At 46.2% G+C, this 19,788-nt stretch overlaps 1 protein-coding gene across 1 annotated transcript; it reads right to left on the minus strand.

Annotated features, from left to right (window-relative positions):
• Positions 1-9,224: 9,224 nt before the first annotated feature.
• Mlc1 (Myosin light chain alkali) lies at positions 9,225-19,787 on the minus strand. The gene is made up of 6 exons (XM_077705909.1): positions 19,656-19,787; positions 19,530-19,557; positions 13,741-13,881; positions 12,599-12,766; positions 11,709-11,795; positions 9,225-9,787 (listed from the first exon to the last, which is right to left on the minus strand). The coding sequence occupies exons 1-6, from the start codon at positions 19,656-19,658 to the stop codon at positions 9,732-9,734; spliced, it is 483 nt and encodes a 160-aa protein (XP_077562035.1). The 5' UTR covers positions 19,659-19,787; the 3' UTR covers positions 9,225-9,731.
• Position 19,788: the final 1 nt, after the last annotated feature.

Consider the following 19,788-nt stretch of genomic DNA (forward strand, 5'->3'; position numbering starts at 1 on the left):
TGTGTCGCTGACGAATAATTGCAATTGAATGGTGTTAATTAGATTTAGTGATTATTCCGCAGCAGTAGTTCAGTGGCTAAGGCATCGTGCTGCTGATCCCAAGGACGCCGATTCGATCCTTTAGAGCTGCGGACGTTTTCTGATGGAGGCAAAAACGAGAACGTCCGTGTGTCAAGATTCGGTGAAATTTGCTTTGCCACAAACTCTGCTGAACAATCCTGCTGATGGATCATAAGAAGAAAAAATGCATAAGAATGAGCGATCGATATACAGCTTCACTGCAAAAAAAATGACTTCACTGCTACCAATTTCTCAAATAAAAATTCTGATAACAAATCAATGAATAAAGCAAAACGATCGGTTATAACACCATCCAAATATTTGTCCTATTACGGATAACCACAAATGCACTCAATTTATAGGAATGATTTCTCCTGTAATTATGTGTTAAAGATAGTTTGTCAACCCCATTTTCCTGATTTATTTATCTTCAATATCTCTAAGAACAGTTTTTCTGGAATGTGTATGTGTTCTTATTATGTTTATTTTACGCATAGTCATTTTGTGCATATTTTTATATGATTTCTTCAGTGAATATTTGTTAAGGACCGTTATTTCTAGATGCTCTCTATTTTATATAGCTTTCTCCCGGATTCGCACTAAACATTCTTTTAAATATTTTGATGAGTAGCAACGTTTTTTTTTACATGTGCATAAAATGTGAGTTTCAGTGCTATTGTCACGGACTCGTTCTCTTGGCTCCTTGATAAATTGAACCGGTGGCCAACCCCTCTCTACGGGTACGCGCGAGGATGACGAATTAAGAAGCTCGCCTATGTTGGTGTGCGTGCTGTTCCTGATACATCGCAGCTGCCTTACCTGCCACTACTATCCCGTTTATTATTGTAAATACTATTTGTGAATAAATCCCCTTCGTTGCAACGTCCCAATATCAATGATCCGTGATCAGTGTCAGCCGGTACCACTCACAAGCGCCACTCAGCAGTCACGAGAGGTGGGTGATGCTCGAACTCGTGATTGGTGAGTGGGGCTCATCGCAAGTGGCGCTCACACCCACTCGCACCCGCGCTCGCCATCCCGAAATGATCGTGCGGCTCGTGAGTGCTGAGCCGGTGGGCTGTGAGTGCACCTGTGAACGAGCCTGCCGACCTACGCTTTCAGCCAGCGTCCGTCCGAACTGCGTTCCCCTACTCTATGCACATTCCAGTGACCATGTAAACACCTCAGGCGTCTGCTTAAACTCTAACGTCGTGTGACGTTGCTAAAACCCTTTACTTGATTTATTTTACCCCATATTTTTTTTCTTTCCCAGGCATGGCCGCCGGCCTCCCGTTTCAATAGTCTATTATTCATTCAGTTGCGCCATTGCGGTATTTTGAGGTATTTTTTAGCATTGAGCTACATTTGCCCATGCAGTTCCTCCTGTGCACTCAAGCGTTACGCTCGTAGCCACACCGGTTCAGTGCGTGCACGAACAATGCACGAAGAGCGCTCACTGCCGGGGACGTGTGCCATCACGTCGCCGAACGGGGACTAAGCAGGAAGCGGCTTTGTTTCTGTCCGAGTGGGTCGGGAGCCGCATCCCGCAATGAGCTCCTTTTTAGGCTCAAGAGCGGTGCACGAAATGAAATCCGAGATCTGTTACCGCCTTTATGTCTGGCTTTCAGTGGTTGAAGCATCCTCCGGCTTAGTTTGTCCTCGTGCCCCATCCGCCGCAATCATCGACCCGACTCCGCGTTGTCACTCAGTTGAAGGAGATGCTTTTAGGGCCGAAGCCCCTTAGGGGCTGGGGCTGGTGGCGTCTTTTGTCGTCCTCATCGTCGTCATCGTCGTCTCATGCAGTCACGGTACTAAAACGCCGGGAAACTCATTTACGCCTCGCGCTACAACGTAACGCGTGCTAAAAAAACACCGGGACACTCGTTTACGCCTCTCGCTATAGAACGCTTCGTGCTTCAAAAACACGAGACTTTTACAGTAAATCTACTCCACAACGGTTTCATCTCTTTTGGCTAAAACGCCAAGGCGCCAAGAATGCATTTGTACACTGCATGCTTCGCCACTCCTTAGGTTTCACGTTAGTGGAGATGGCTCGGAATTTTTCGCCTCGTGAGTTCACGTGTAGTATGCATATCCAATCGCAGCATATGAGTGTAACGAAGAAAAGGGACATAGCAAAATTGGTTTTTGAATTTCCTCGATATTGATAAGCACGCACTCAACAGCCCCAATGCACCCCACATTGACAAAGAGTGCAGCTTTGGGCAACACCTGAAAACATACAGAAACGGCAGAAGAATCCTTTCTAGCGTTGCTCTTCGCGTGACTGGGGCCGTTGTACGCTGCCCTGCTGCGAACGTGTGTACGCTCATATTCGGCCAATCAAAGGGACACGCTTCTCCGAATTAATTATTCTCCTTTAGGTTATCGTCCAACCCAGGGAGCAATTCGGCAGCTCTAAGGTGCGCCGAATGCCCGTCAACTAAACCACTTTTCCCGGTGCGTGTAGACGTTGGCGCTGGCGTGTATAAAGCGCGTTAAAATTCGTTACAAAGAAAAAGTTCGCCGTAGTGTTGTATCAACGAACTTTTCGAAACATTCTTTGTGACCACGCACGGGAGAAGCTAAGTATGGCTGTATGCCTTCGGTAACTAATACAAAAAATGGACACCATCCCGCCCTGCGAAAGTGGAGTTCCAGCGCAGCTTTTGTAAACCACTACAAACGCTGATTGGGGAAAGTATGAAATGTTCCTCGTTGTCTCGGCGGGCTTGTCGCTTGCACTCGGCTTCTCTGGCGACAAATCCTGGGTCCCGGCGCATGCGCTCGGCATCTTGGGCGAGAACTGCTGGTTCCTGCCTAGCCTGACGCATGCGCTAGCCCTCAAATGACGCCAACCTCCTTTCCTTTTCGAGAGCAGCTGCGAACCTAATCTTAACCAGAATAGGTGGGAAGGGGGAGAGGAGGGGTAATAAGGCACTGGGGAGCAATTGTCATTGTCTACTGGCGCCTTATCAACCATCATGCGGTTTTGATGCTTGTTTTGTGTTTTTTGCTTACACGAATACTGAGCTCATGCTTCACGCCTGATTAGCATGACGCTTGCGCTTGGTGTCTTGGGCGAAAACTGCTGGGTCTTGCCGGGGTTTTTTGCTTACGGCATGAAATTTTACGACCGACGAGAGGCTAACAGCATCGCTGTAAATGTAATCAAATATGAATTCATGCACTTCAAATTGTCGGAGATGGCGTACAGGGTTAAAGCTTGCTATGCAGAAAGAAGCGTGGTAGGGTCTTGAATGCGTCCTTAGTAGCCGTATTTAGTTTGAGGATCGAAGCGCACTGTTCTTTCAACAGCGAAGCTGTTGAGCAAATCGTTGTGTATGGTGTCCGCCGTTAAAAATACAAAGAAAATTACAAGCGCTCGTGCATGCGTGCCTCGAGCGCATGTTTGTCAAGCTAAGGACACCTACTTAAGGAGATTGGCCAATATTGAAAAAAAAAAAAAAAATAAACCTCCAGGTTCGCCGTATCGTCGCAACACTTGCTCGGAACGAGAAAGACACGTCATAGCGCACGCCCCTCGCTCGATCGTCCTCGTGTCGTCGTGCGCATGCGCTCTGTACCGTAGAAGAGCCGCGACTGGAATGCTGAAGCTGCTGTAGGTGATCACTGACTCCGCATGGCCCGGCTGCGGATAGTTCACACGGCCGAGGGAGAGGCCGCGATTCAAGAGGCTCGGCGTGCAAAGCATCCGCTAGAGATGATGAGATTCGCTTTCACAGTGGCGTACGAAAACGTCGACCAAAGCGACGAGCTTCCTATGGCCTTGCTCAAAATAAGGTCATTGAAATGCCATGCCGCCGAAGTCAACCACGACACCACAATGATAATAAACTCAACTTTGGGTCGGTCAATGACCACCTACAACAGCTTCGCCATTCAAGTCTTGCGCGTGAGTGCAAGCTTCCTTGAATTTTTTTGTTGTTGTTGTTGTGCCTTGTAGCGTAATAAACTCTAGCGATAGGCTTTCTTCCCAGTCGTATAGAAATAATGGCATTGGTTACCAGCGAGGCTGCGCTAGATAGGTGCAGCCATACTAAGACCACTAACAGCACACCCTCACCAGAACAGCAATTTGTCACCCTGGTGTAGCATTCGGATAAAACCTCCCATATCAGGAGAGCCCTTCGCCCTGTCGCAGGTATAAATAGGCAGATGAATGGATGAATGAATGAATGGTTGAATGAATGAATGAATGAATGAATGAATGAATGAATGAATGAATGAATATAGACTTTTCTATGTGTCATTATATAGGTTCGCCTTACCGTAAAGATGTCGTGACGGCTGACAGGGGTGGACTTGAACATTGTCTAGATGTTTTGAACCTCATGGTGTTTAAAACAATATGAATTAACATAATTTATTTACCAGCGGAGCTGTTTACACTTGAGCTTGGTTCGGTGGCGTCAGCGAAAGAATACCAAGAAAAAAAAAACTGCGCCGCCTGTAAAGGGTGCACCACCACAGATAGGGTTTTATAACAGTGAAGCCAGCTTTCGTGCCTGCTCGAGCGTGAGCACAAGGGGCGCATGCGTATGCGCACCTCTTGCTATAACATTTAAAAGGTTATAGCCTTTTTTGGCTACTAAAACGCAACACAAAAAAATTCCCGCAGCTTGCACTAGTGGTGCAAGGCTGGAGAAATAGCATAGCTGGTTGTCGACCTAGCTTGTTTCCTCCTTGGATCCTCTGTTAGTGGGAGGACACTCTAGAAAAGCGTTGTAAAATCCGGCTGAACTTGGCCTCACCACTCAGCACTCAGAATAAGCCCAGCAACAACGTCGCAAAACCAAACAAAGCTTAGCAAAGCCTAGAAAAACTTAGGAACACTCAAAGAAGCAACGTCTACCCCCAGCGCCGCTTTTTTTTTCTTCTTTTTTTTTTCAACTGAACACCTAGTTTACACCGTTTCAACACCCTACAGAAAACCGAGGGTGTTGCAGTCGGTCAACACCCTTTTTGCCATTCGAAAAGGGTGTAAAGCTACAAATTACGGCGTCTCAACCTAAGAAAAAGGGCGTAATGACTTCCCAACACCTTTCTTCCACTTACACTACACCTTTTTTAGGTGATAACGGTGTAAAAAGCTTAGTGTGCATTGAAACAGTACCGACACCAGAGGTAGATAAACTCAGACCGCTGTTTCGTCCGATTTTTCAGTTGATCCCGACCGACAGGTTGAAGATGACATGGCGAAAGACGGTTTTCCTTCGAACTAATACATGAAGTTTAATTCAAGCATTCGCACAATATAACAAGTCTAACTTTGACAAATAATTCAGGATAGCGGTGACGAAAGTGGTAGGGTGAGGAAGGCGGAGGAGAGGTTGCTTTAGGCGAAAGATTTCGGTGTTTTTTGTTTTTTTTTTTTACAACGAAGGCAGTCGCCTGTAGGTACATCAGCACCGTATTATACTTTGCGTCGTTCAAAACTGTCTCCCATTCTCGACATTCCGCAGTTTTTCCCAACACAGTAAACAAACACTGCCTCGCGCGTAACGTTCTTCTGCGCGCATTGTAGAAGCATTTCTGCCCTTCGCTTTGCGTTCCATTTGCATCGCGAACGCCGAACTAAGGTTCGCGGGTGCGTCTTGCCCTCGTTTCCTATCCGTTTGTACATCTCCGCGTGCGCTCAGCCCAAACGATATCTTTGCTGCTTTTCCACACGGACAAGAAAGTTTACGCTGTTGTTTTCGGCTGCGAGCGTGAGGCCAAAAAGAAAAGAAACAGAACAACAATCTGCAGGAACTCCCTAGTGGCATTTGTCGGATGAGTACGTACGCTCTTCATACACACACAGCGCTTTAAATTAGCCTTGATAACTACTCACAAATAAATTGCTAGGGAGACACCTTTTCAGACGTTTAATAAGCTGTCTGATCAAAGAACGGAACCAAAGAGGCTTTTATAAAATATTCCCATAGGACCCCATGTATCCCTATAAAACACTACACCTCAAGCCCCTTTAAAACTGGCTTCTCTACTGTACACTAATGCATTGCTGGCAACACATATATAGGGCAATACAAGCTGTCGTATAAAAATATGGAGGATCTTGAGCCTTTTGTTAATGGCCTTCTTTTCTGCGGCGAGAGTGCGACACGACAAGAGTGTCACACGGACAGACGCGGGTTGCTTCGTTGAGTCCACATAGAGGTGCTTCCGCATCGAAACGAAAACGTCTTTTGCAAAATGGAACCAAAGCGCACTTGACTTCCCTGGTTTACGCTGCTCTGTACGGGCACTAATTTTTACTCTTGTGCGTCACCATACGCAGGTGACGCGTTGGCCACCTCTATCGTATGTTCCCGCGCACGTTACCTTGCGGCGGCAGATGCTCCAGCTGCGGGGTCAAAGGTCACCCGCCGCTCCTGGTGCCCGCTGGATTCATAGCGGTGAAACCGTCTGCCAAGCTCGACTGCGCAGACCGGTCGATCCGCTCACGAGTCACGCCGCTCACGCACGAGGGATGGCGCAGCCACGCACATGTTCGATCAGAACGGTGTTCTTGTTGTAAAAGTTCATGCATTCATTTGGCTCCGGTACGGGCTCACGTCAGCAGGCCGCGCTAATTCCTGGCGTGTATCATTCTTCAGGCGCAACCTTTCTCACTGCGGAGACTGCCGAAGCGCGAACGATTGCGTTCATTACCTGGTCACAGATGGGGCTGGGTGACAAGAAGGGCTTACTAGCACATCAAACGCCCAACGCTGTGTTTCGTGACCCTCGCATGCCCTGTTTTCACACTGTACTTTTCTGCCTGCGGTGATGCGAGGTTGTGTTATTGAACAGTAGACTCCTCAACGAACATGAATACAAAAAAGAAGGCGCGACACATCGCTCCACGCAGCAATTTCCATTGCTTAAAAATACGCGAAACGTCATCGCATGGTTATTTTTTTTTTTTTTTTCAATTCTTGGGGAGGGATTTTGGGAAAATGAGCGAGGAAGGAAAACGGATGCGGAGGATTCTCAACCGCGGAGGATGATAGACGTGAAGCGGAGTGTCCATTTCTATGCACGATTTGTTGGGAGTCCAGGTGTTGTTGTGGAGCAGTACCAATTAAAGCTGACTGACGCACAGAAGGACGAAATTTGGTCATTTGACCTCGTTTCTGTTATAATTCATTTTTACGTATTATAAGCACCGTCAATAGTCAATGATACGTGAACATGAACTAGAACGCAATAACTGCGGTTTTTTTTTTTGTCATGTAGGCCAAATTATTGCATAGACAGTCACAAGGGTAAAGTCTCGTAACTGTACAATCCAAACATTCTCGAACAGCTCCAATATTGGACCTCTGCGAGCCGTTTTATTTGATTTTGTGTGTACTTCGGCGAACGTCAAATATTACCAGGTGGCCTAAATTAATCTGTAGCCCTCCACTACTCGGCGCGCCTCATAGACCGGGTGTAGCCTGAGCGCGTACAATCGCTCCTTTTAGAGCAAAGCTGTATATAGCTAGGATCCCAGGGTCTCACGCCAACGGCAGCAATTCATTTAGAGGCGTATGTTCAGCGTATAGAAAAATTCATAAAGCTAACAGAAGGTATGAGGCCCTCCATATTTCGATATAAGATGGCTTTGTTGCCCCTAGAAATGGTCTTTTTAGCAATGCATTTGTGTTCAGAGATGAAACCGACTTTTAAAAAGTCTGCGTAAGCATGTTTTCTGTAGGCTGGCTTTCTCGCGTTGTCTGTTGCACAGCGAAGCATGGCCATCGGCGGAGGGCGAATGCTTACAGCCACCCTATAAACCCTTCTTTACCATTAATGGTCCATATCGGATCATGAGTGTCGATTTATAATGTTGCAATGCAACTCTCCACATACTCATACGAGTTGAGTTGTGCGCTGAGCTTTGAATCATGTAAATCGTCTAACATTCGTCAGACGTCCCTGCTGGGAAAGGGACTGGAACTGTGGAAACTCGTGACATTCATGCTGTCCTCCGCCATGGTCATCTCCCATCTCTCCGCCTTTGCTTCCCTATTCCTCTCCCCGACGGGGAGTAGCAAACCAGAGCACTTTCTCGGGACGACCTCTGCGTCCTTCCTTTCATTAAAGATTGTTGCGCCAATAAAACCCAACTATCATCATCATTAAAGATTGTTTTTTCTTCTCCACCAGCACCGCTTCCTTCCCTAGTCGTCTATACCCCTCGCTATGCGCGGCGTCCCTTTCCCCCCTGACATCGCGCAATGCCGCGCGTTCTTCGGCGGCCGCCTGTGCTGCGCACTAAAGCCTGCGCTGTGATTGGCGTAGCCGCGCTACAATAAAACGTAATTGTCTCTAGCCACCACTCGTGTACGTCCTTAGTTTGTGACGTAGAGATCGCGCCCCTGTCCTTACAATTCAATATAGCAAATCCCCAGTACAGCTAAGTCCCAACATAGCAAACCCAACAAGAGCGCCAGCTTCGCTGGACTTAACAAGGGGGAAGGGCGCTGATTTTTTTCGCCTGTGTGTTCCCGCTAATAAATTCATGCCGGCGTTGAATTTGCCCTTGATGAAACATGCAAGCACTCAAGGATGCAATTTTGGGACAAAAATGCCCTGGAAGTTGAAGACACCGGTCGCCTGCAAACGGCGCACAATCTAGTGTGCACAGTGCAAGAAAGTCTTGAAACGCGTGCTCGTCCTGAAAGTGGGTCACGAAACGCTCAACTGAAGCAATGACGCCCCCGTCTCGAGGCCGCCGAGACCTCACTCAAAGTTACCTCCTTGTTTAATCAGCTTACATCTTAAAGCGAGGCGTGAGTGTGTTTTATATTTTCGTGGAGTCCAAACTTTACTTTTCAATTGACTTTTGAGTAATGGTAGCTGTCTTCTTGCCGTTTTTTAAGTTCCTTGAATCCTTCGATGAGGCTATACTTTATGTTGAGACACACAGAAAGACTACTAAAGGCCTTTTACAAAGTGTAGTTCACTTATATAAAGGAAAGGAGGACTCCATACCACATTTTCTTTGGCACGTCCATGGCGCGCGAGTCATTTATTACTAAAATAACGCTATCGTTAGTGCCAATAATTAGCTCAGAGCCTCAAGCCCTGCAGGTAAAAGAGCACTACGTCGGCACTCTAAACCACACCAAAGTGAAGGCGCGCAAGTAATGGAGACGACACACGGCGTATTAAAAGAGTGTAGACCACGTCTTTTGTTTTATTATTTTTCAACAGCAGAATTATGCGTGCTACGACGGTTTCGTATTTCCGGGATTTTATTTGTACAAGTCTGATTTCCCACATCGCTTTTCCTTCTAGTTATAGCTTGACACTTTAAACTGTGGTCGTCATTGGTTCTTGGCGTTTCCTTCGTCGGGTGTAACTTAGGATCACTTCGCTTTCCCGACCGCCCTGCTTTTGCTCGTGCTGCGGTAAGCTGTGCGAGACAATGCGGATGAGCCTCGCAGAAGGCACCTGTGACGTTCGCGAACCGGGCCAATCAGAGGAGAGGAGAGGTGAGCAAAGATCAGGACAGCCATGGCACTTTCGGTGGTAGTCGTCTTCGTCCGCCGTTGAGAGCGGGTATTTCTCGGACTGTGAAGGCGGCTAAACGGGCACCGCTGACTTGGACGGAACAGACGGGTCGAAGGTGAAAAAAGAAAGGAGAGGGAAGCCTTTGCCGCCAAGCCCCTCCCCTACTTGTCCTTCTGCTCCTCGGGGAATGGTCCGGCCAGAACGTTCTTGATGAAGACTGCGAAACAAAGCGGAACGCGAGCATTAGGCGGGACGACGTTCTCAGGACGAAGAAAAGAGCTATTCTTCGTGCGTTCGCGCCGTGGGAACCATAATGCTGTTATTTTCAAGGATACTTTCAATGGTGATGGCTAAAAGCAGCAGTGAAATGAAGAAATCTTTACGTCTGCCCCCAATTCATTCTCCGTTGTTCACTGTCCTTCAGAACTACTGTCAGGTTAAAGCCGTCTCCTGAAATGAACTCCAGCTACTTCCGCGTAGCATGTTCATATGTCATAAATCGCAGCTCCATGAGATAAACTCTCATAAGGTACTTAGAATATAAAGCTATAACTAATATACCATATGCACTTGCCACAGTTCCTTAATGTCTGGTTCTGCTAGTGGTATAAAATTATAGATATTCGACGAAAAGGATTTCAAACATTTTACCCTCGCTGGTTAGCTGACACTAATAAATAACTATTATTTAAAAGTTAATCAATAACTATAATTGATCAATTGAGTAATTGATCAATAACTATTAATAGTATTTGCAATTACTACTGCAAATACTATTGGCGATTGCTGTACTGAAGGCTATCATCGCTACACCTCTGCAGAACATCCAGAAAACGTTATGTAAAGGAAATAATCATTTGCAACATGCCTAGCACGATCCAAAAAGAACGCTGTCGTTACGCCACTCTAATATGTGCTTTCCGATGCGTTTAAGTGGCAACGAAGACAAAATCAGCGGTGATAAATCTTTAGTCTGTTATGCAGGCGCCTTTCATATTGTTCCTAGGCTTTCATACCACAAAGCCTACCTTGGTGAGATAGCAGCGCACTCTCCACTCGCACATGGTGAGCTAAAGCATTGTGCACGAACAGTGCTGAACAGCTACCGGTGCTGCGTTAAGGCGGTCGCCTGCCACTGTATACGAGATAACCGTCATTGCTGCTTCGCGCACGCTTTGTTTCAGTCTGGCACGAGTGCAGCAGCACTCACTCTGCCCCACCTTATTCGCTCGAGTTGTTTGTTTTTCGTTTGTAATCTCCATGGTTACAATTCTTTTGGTCGCTTTGAATAACAACGCACCAAGCGCAGATTTAAGGTCAAGATAGCAATTGATCGATCCGCTGACGACTGCAGAAAATGTCAAATGTTCTTGCCACTACGTTTCTTTTGTCATTGAACAAAAAGAATTTTGCTTGCAGTGATACTCAAACTTAATGTTTCCTGTGACTCGCCATCCTTAGATTGTTATGCGTTTAACTTGCAGAAAAAAATCGTCTATTTTTCTAATATTGTTGATGTTCTGAGAATTGACGCATTTCAGTGAGCGCGTTTTTATATCAACGTCAAAAATGGCAATAGTCGACAAAAAAGGAAGAAAAAATATAAAAAGAAACTCGGAAACTTGCATTCTCATTTTTTACAAAATAATTCAGGCGTGTCTATATACATTTCATTACTTTAGTGGACAAAATAGAAATTTACAAGGAGTCGCCCCAGTGATGTGAAGCTTATATTGCCTTAATTGCGTAAATGAGATTCAGCGTGGCCTGCGTGCCTAGTTTGGTGCTGTATTATGGGCTGGATTGAGATGAGCATGGTCACTCGCCAATTCTGCTCGAGCATAGTCCGGTGTGCCTGGGCAGCAAATAAGCTCACCCGTTGTGTTACAGAAAGTCTAAATATTTTTGTCGTGCTTCCAGGGAATACTCACCATTATCGTGGTTCTCCTTAGTGCTCAAAAATACGTTATTTGCTTCGTGTCTGGTGTGTGTGTGTGTGTGTGTGTGTGTGTGTGTGTGTGTGTGTGTGTGTGTGTGTGTGTGTGTGAGAGAGAGAGAGAGAGAGAGAGAGAGAGAGAGGGAGGGGGAGGGGGAGGGGGAAGGGGGGAGGGAAGGGGGGGAGAGGGAGAGGGACCTACCTTCGTACTTGATGAAGCCATCCTCATCAACTTGGCCCGCACAGCACTGCATGATCTCGTCCACTTCGGCGTCGGTCAACCGTTCACCTGCGCGGGGAGAGAGACGAGAACTTTTGTTTTGGCTATCGTCAAATGTTCGTACCATTTATTTCACAGGACATACTCTCTGTGAAGACAGATTTTCGTAGATAAATGGTCAATAATGCATTCTTCGCTTCTTCAAAGCGTTCAACGTTCAGTGAACGAGATACCACGAAAGCAAGCTGAACTACAACCTCTGCACACCATGGCGAGCGCGATTTCGTCGATGGCACTCAAGGTGAACGTTAATATTTTTGTAAACTGTTGTTGTAGCTCAACCAACATGTCATTATTGGGAGTCACACTTCTTCAAGTTGAGCCTGCCCCGGTATTTTGGGAGGCTATTTGGGACAGGCAGCTAGCTTAGAAATCGAAAGTCCATGGGTGAGCTCTGCGACTGTGGTCCATCGTTCGGGTACCATGAGCTGCACCTACGTGATTCACTTGCCTAGATACTTTTTGTTGTAGATTCGCTGTGTGTGTACACCTATTACTAAGTAAACAGACAGCGCTAAACTTCCAACAGGCCCAAGCGACATCCGCAGTTGGCGAAGCATTGAGAGGTCGACACCTTTATAAATATTATGCGGTTTCAACAGAACAGAAGAAGAGAAGAGATAGGCGCGGAAACGGCAAGAAGCCGAAGCTTGCAAATAAGGGGCTCGTTCAGCTGCGGCACAAACGGAGCCACGAGCTTAGCTGGATGCATTCGAGACTATTGGCTCCTTTCGGGTAAGGCGACCACGGTGTGAATATACAACTGCCATGCGGCGGGCAGCACGCGGAGGATGGAGGGGCGGGGGTCGTACCGAGCGAGAGCAGGACGTGTGCCAGCTCGGCCTCCATCATCTGTCCGTTCTCGGCCTTGTCGTAGACCTTGAGGCCCTCGAGGAAGTCGGCGTGCGTGCCCTGGTCCTTGTCCTTCTTGATCTGGCTGTAGATGGGCAGGAACTCCTCCAGCGTCATCTTCTTCTCACCTGCGTTTAAGGGGGAGGGGTGAATTATCACTGTCAGTAAGCAAGCAGAAATTTATCGGGGCTAAGTTGATTTACTGTGGTGTGTTTTCTTTATTAGCACTGCTACATCGTCTGAAACATGCCGCCAAAGCGAACGGGTTTTTCTGCAAAATATTCGGTCAATTGAAACCTAAAAAAATTGCAGAAACTACCAAAGGGAACTGTCGGGTAAATGCGTCAGCTTCTCTGCAAACACTGAACTGTTTGAAGTCGGCTTTACTACTATACACAGTGCATTGCTTGGGAGGCATTTTTAAAGACAATACAAGCAGTGTGGTGTCCACATATGAAGCCCCAGAGCCACTCTTTTATTAATACCATTTTATTATGCGACAAAGTGGGACCCATCGCTAGTTACAGACGGACAGGTTGACCTCATCGTTCCAAACACAAAAGAAGTCTTAGGAATATAAAAAGTCCTGCTGCTTCAACGCCTTTTTTGACGTTGATTTTTTGCGTCATTCATCGAATAGTGCAGTATGACATTAGTAAGCACACGCTGCAAACCAATACCTGGTACATAGCAAGCCAATATCTGGAAAGCCAATACCAACTACTAAAGCACACGCTGCAATCCAAACCGCAACCGTCACACATTCAATGTTGCCTAAAGTGCACCCGCAATAATACCGAGCGGCTCGGCTCTTGTCTCACCACCGCCAAGTTGATTCACTTCGCGTTAGGGTTCAACAGCGGAGAAACAAGTACTGAAAATAAAGATTATAAACACACTAGTTCCTTTAAGTCGTTTGCTCCCTTGTACAGTATAAAACAAAGTTAAGCGCCTGACAGTCAATTAGCCGACAGTCTGAAGTAACCTAATCTATTTTGCCTCACTGTCCTCTTTACACAAGTCAACGGAGGACATTATGGTAGGTAAATCGGAAACGTAGTGCACGTAGCAACCCTTGACCAATTCCAGTTGGCCCACGCACCCTTCTTGGCGCAGCCTCCGTTCTTCTCGACTATGGCGTTGGTGGGGCGCAGGTCGAGGGACCTCAGGAGGGATCCCAGGTCGGCGCAGTCCACCTTGCCCTCGGCGCACATGTCGTAGATCTCGAAGTGCTCCCGGGCCTCTGCATGTTTAACGAGCCGAGTTGTATAGGTCCACCAAGTGGCGCATGCTATACAGGTGGACCACACGACCGAGTGACAAAGGCGAATGGACCAGGTAAGCCAGCTTTCCAGAGCGGTAAGGCACAGTTGGGGACACTTGGGCGAGTTCTCTCAATTTGCCTTCCTCCCTTCTTCCGGCTTGGCCAGAAGCCGTGCCGCTTCTCGGGGACCGTTTGCAAGTAGAGTAACAAAGGATTTTTTTTTTTGTAACGTTGAGAAGCTCTGCCTTTTCACAAGGACGATCGGAACTTTTAACACTACACTCCATCCCGTGTGACGAACAGGACCATATTAGCCAAATTCGTGCTAATCCCTCTTTATTAGAGGCAATTGTAGAATTCTCTCACCAGAATGGTCTCTAAAGCAGTTTGATTCGTGATTTATGTGTCAGTGATTCTGTGACAAGTGCGAACTGACTTTCTAATGGGACAAAAAGTGCAAATTTGTTATCGATTACTTTTATTTTCATATTTTTCCCCTTTCCCACTCTCCCCCATCCCCTTCAGGGTCTTATGACCTCCTACAATAAACAGCCAATCAATCAATCAATCAATCAATCAATCAATCAATCAATAACGTTGAGAACTGCTTTAAATTACTGCAGGACGTGCTTTTATGATGTCGCAGCATGTGTGTATAATGGCATGCATTATAGGGTGGCAAGAAATGTAAGTTGGGTTCAGATAGCTTTACGTTTCTTGGTGCCTGCAAGTCGGATATTTAGCTTCTAAGCATTGCGTATGTTTATTGAGGCCGCCCTTGTGGCTCGCTGACAATACCAACGACGTGGCCGGTTGAAACACGGAGGCTTTGAGCGTACGCGGCACAAGCGCCCTAACTGCCTCCTCAAAAAGCCACTGTGGTTTCGAGTTCTCCTGTCATTATAAATATGTCCCCAACAAATCAGACTTAGAAAGGCCACAGTACTTTTTCATTATTGTGTTTTATGTCCTTGTGAAAGTTATCGTACGGTAGTTAATAGATAGCTAGAAAATTACAGTTGCATTGCATTCAGAGTTCATTATTTCTGCCGGTGCATCATAATAACTTAATTACGTTATGTTATGTTGATTTAAAAAGCAATATTGTTCTACAAAACAAGTGTATTACAATCGCGAAATAAATTTAAAGAAAAACACTACATGTCTTCAAACCTGGAGGGAATTTTTACTGCGGGTTTTTCATAGCGTACATTGAGATCCGCCACATATTCAGATATATTCTTCATAAAACTGCCCTCAATAGCGGAAGAATAATTTTCCTCAACTCAATTAAGTGCACCCTAACTTTGGCAACGATCCGTATTTAACACCTGAATGCTAATAAAACCATACAATTAGACAAAGCACATTACTCTCCCGTTGCTTCTTTTTGCCTGAATTTTGCCTGTTTAACGATTATGTGATGAGTGCGGAAAGTTGAATAGGCGTGTGCGTGGTGAAGGGAAAAAAATTGGGGAAGGGGGGGGGGGGGGGGGGGGCATCGTCCTTTTCAGCCAAAAAGCAAGAACCTGCATCATTTTTAACATGTTGCCAACGAGACCGTGCGCCTTTTAGTCAAAAAGTTGTCACATGCTCAATTAACTGCCTCCATCAGTTGCCAAAATGTATGATTTAAGCAATTACTATGAACATAGATTATAAGCAGTTCGCAAAGCGCCCCAACCTTTCTCGCGTATGGCGCCATATCGACACAGATATAGACCAAATCAAACTATCTTGACAAACATGGATAATGAAAGGGAAAAAAGTGGGGAGTGTAGAAAAGAGCTATTCTGTGTACGTCGAGGTGAAAGGGCGCAAGGCGAAGAGCGGCGCCGAAGCAGGCCAAGCCAGGCCGCCTTAAAAGGCCGCCCGGGGTCTCAGCCCTCGGCGCGGCACCGTCAGCGCCCCAGAGCCGACGGCGAAGCGGGTACACGCGCCTCCCGAAATAGGCACCGGGCTACTCCGCTATCGGCGCCCGGGCCCGCGGCCAAATTTAGAGGCCGCCCCAACAAAAGCCAAAGCTTCCGCCGGCTGCAGGGGCGGAGTCCATGTTGGGCTCCACGACGGACCGTGTCGTGGAATGTGTCCGGTCACGCATTCCCATTCGGGACGCCCTGGTGTGGCGCCTCGCCATGGCCGGACGTGTGTCGGCACAGTAGGAGTTAATGACCAAACCAACGCGGTCGGTTTTCAGCCGGGCAAAATTATTTTATGTAACCGTACATGTAGTGCGCCCTCGCAAGGTTAAACTCAGTGTGGAAGTAGGCATACGTTGTCGTGACATTCGTGGAGTCTTGCACCGGTATCGGTTTTTGACCATGACCGAGGAATCTCGCCACGGAGCATACTCCTACCGACACCGCACTCCGTACACAAGTTCCTTCCTCAAGAAGGAATGTCGGCTGTGTACAGTGCGCGATGTTCGGGCGTCCTGCACGCGCTATGGAACTGCCAACGTTCCAACATTCACAATCCCCTCTCCACCCTCCCAGCCTTTATCTCTCGAGATTAGTGGATGGTCGATACCAGCGCTGCCGAGCGCAGACAGTTGACGCGTAACGGCATGGCCATATGGCCGATATGTGTGATGCTACACAACATTAATACTGACAAGATTCTCTTCCTCGGAGTTTTTGGGTGCACTTTGCATTGAACGACAAACTAATTCCAGCACACTCGTATCCAGGAACTTTATTACGGGTTGCCATTGTCGATTCGGAAATTCTTCGGGTATTTGTCAAGAACTGAACGCAGTGGAAGCCATCGGAGCTTTAAGCTCTGAAGTATGTCGTGGGTACTCAGAGATAACTTTTTTCTCGGTGAGGTAACCCCTTCCCAGCTACCAGAAAAAAAATAGTTGGCGGGTGGGGTGAAGCAGATAATAGTTGCTCAGTTAGTTGTCATAACCTTCGGTCGGCACTATGTTCCGGTATAGCAATACGAAAGTATTGCGCCAAACAAATATATTCTCAATGGCAACTATTTCAGTTATGCGCGGACTGACTCGAGTAACATCTGTTCTGCCTGTAAGAACAGGTTTAAATGCATCCACCAAGTGTTGATGTATATCGTCACCTAAACGATATCCCGTTTGCTTGCAGCAAGAACAGGAGCCGAAAACAAGTCGCGTGGGGATTTGTGGAAGCATTATCTACCCACAAGAATCAGTACTTTTGCGTGAATTAACTTTTCACAGTGCCGCATGGGAATGAGTGTTAATATCTATGCGGGTGTATGCCATGACCAAAGTCTATGCCGTGACCATAGATATATGCCGTGACCAAAGTGCGTGCCTTTGGGCGCATTCGCAAGGATGCGTATATATTTAAGTACTTCGGGTCAAAAAAAAAACTGTAAGCCTACGCCCGTCCGTCTTCTTCGTTTTCTCGTCTATTAGGCAAATTTTAACCTCTGAATCAGCTTATACAACAGCTTCAGTTTTGGAACTGACCAGAAAGCAATTTTCTTCCCTGTGAATGAACTTGGCAAATAGAGCACAATACTAGCCAATATCACTTCGCTGTTCCAAGATGCTCTCGTAAGCATGTAACGTATTCAAATGCTGCCCAATATAGAAAAAAAAAATTACAAATTTCCTAAGAAGTATGCTATAAACCGCGGCTATTGTTGCAGGCCTAGCGCCAAGTGAAAACGAAACTTTGGAAGCCCCTTTGTGATTCAGGAGATTGGATGGCCAACTATGCAAAACTGCGTTGCGCTCAGGGAGCCAGCATTTTTAAATGAGTTAATTTTATTATTATGGAAGTGGCCGATAAACAGTGTTGATTTCTTTCATGAAAGTTAGTGGTCGAGATCCTTTATCATTAACATGTGCTTGTAAGTGACTACCACGGATAAGCTGAGCCTACACAAACAGCTGAAATGCGTGAGGGAAGCATTATTTGATTTTTATCATAAAAACGAATAATATGTGGCGCAAGAAATATCCACCTGCGTCACGTATCCTACAGATTTTTATTCCTCATTCCAATCGAACTTTTACTGCTGCTCTTACATGCTCATTTGTCAGACGTCTAGTTCGTTGAACCATTAGAATGGGACATTGTAGCCAACTTAAGTACCCAGTTTAGCTGCTGTGCAAATACGCTATAAAATTGCAGTTTTTTCTAAGGCGCTTTCACATTAATTTATCCTTTCTTGTACTAAGGTGTAGAAACTAACGAAGGTTGACCGCCTCGGGTCATGTTGGTCTGCGACCTCTAAAATGGCGGCAAGGTCAAATTGACTCACGCTCTCCAAAAAACGCTTTTAAAAGGTGCTGGAGCCTTGCAAATTATGCTTAACATTTAGAATAATAACTTTTCTGCTCATCTAACTCTGTAGCCGTTTCTTCTTGACGAAAAGCCTCCAGTGGAACACTGTTTGAGAATGAATAGCTAGTCCCTACAAACTGTGAGTCTTCATCACAAACTTAATTCTTTTTTAATGCTTTTATGCGGTTACAAGGACTTCAGCAGTGATGTAAAACTGGGAGTGTGTGCTGTGCAAATAAGTTTTCGTGGGGGAAACCGACAGCTTTTACCTCCAGCCTTAGTCAAATTTATTGGGTTAATCCCACCTCGGTGATGATACTCCACACCGAACCCGTGTAACCTTATTTGCGTGATCAAAAGTGATAAAATGCTCTGAAGCTTGCGAAGTATTCATCAAGTTTCCATGACGCTGTTTCATGATACAAGTACTAGGTTCTTAGAAGGCGTCCAGGTTAATTCTCCCTTTACAGAGCTTCCTCTGCACCTGCTCGATACCTTAACAGGAACTTGATGTAATCTACCCGTATACGTTACGCACGTGCGGTCAGGCTGATGGCGATTAATCTATCTTTCATGCGTTTAGCCTTTTTTATATATTAAAGGTTCCACCTGTCAAACTTATTCATTACTGAAGCAGCCCTGCAGCGCTTGGGTGGACTGTAAGTTAAGTTTATCGAAGCGACCTCTCATTTAACCCTCGGGAGGAAGAAAATTGCTAGGCGGATGACACGTATTTCGAACAGATAATAATTTTTACTTTTCACAACGCATATCACAGCAAGTTTTTTGACCTAGTCGGCAAGGAATTTGGGGTGCTATCTTTAGTAACAAACTTTTGCTCGCGAAAGAACTTCCCAACAATCGTATTACTTTAAAATTCTCTAGTTTAGCGTGGCACACAACGCCATACCATGTAATAGGTGTATATATACGCTTAATACACCCATGCATTAAACTTGATTTATGTTGAGGCACGGGTATCAAATAACAGAAGTCTATTTTTATAACCCCGGCTGACGCTAACGGCATGGACGTGCACTGACAGTGCAAATGAAGATTCCAGAACAAAGCGGGGTTTGTTACATTCTTTACAGGTTAAAAGCACCTCTAAGGATGTCCAACTTTTCAGAAGCTCATCTACAGTGGAATTATTTGGTATGACCTACTTTCTTTAGTCGGTATAGAGACATGGTCCACCTTGTAGTTATCCAAAATATTAATCCTGCTTGGGCAGCAACTTCCTAGCACTTTTAGCTTTTCATTTGTTCACAGCGCTACTGCGTAATTTAGATTATTATTTTACACAACACTATCTTCCAAAGTCACACGAGGCAGAGCGCCTTCACTCACGTTCAACTTCATTGGGCTTGAGGTCCGCCTGAAATCGGAGGAAAAAAATGTCGAGAAGTTTAGGCTCGTTGCCGCTAGCAGAGAGTCGAAGTATCCAAATCTCGGGGCAGAAATGTAGGAACGCACCATTCTGTTCTTCTGGTCTTCCTACTGGAGGAGGCTCCTCGTCCTGGTCTGGATCGCGAAGTGATGTGGAAGAGCAAACTCCAGAGTTGCTTATATGGTCCACCGCGAGGCGGCGCCACCGGCGCAGTTATTT

This window comes from Haemaphysalis longicornis, unplaced genomic scaffold, assembly GCF_048455015.1.
Source record: "Haemaphysalis longicornis isolate Haplotype H1 unplaced genomic scaffold, Haemaphysalis longicornis Haplotype H1 scaffold_4, whole genome shotgun sequence".
NCBI lineage: Eukaryota > Metazoa > Arthropoda > Arachnida > Ixodida > Ixodidae > Haemaphysalis > Haemaphysalis longicornis.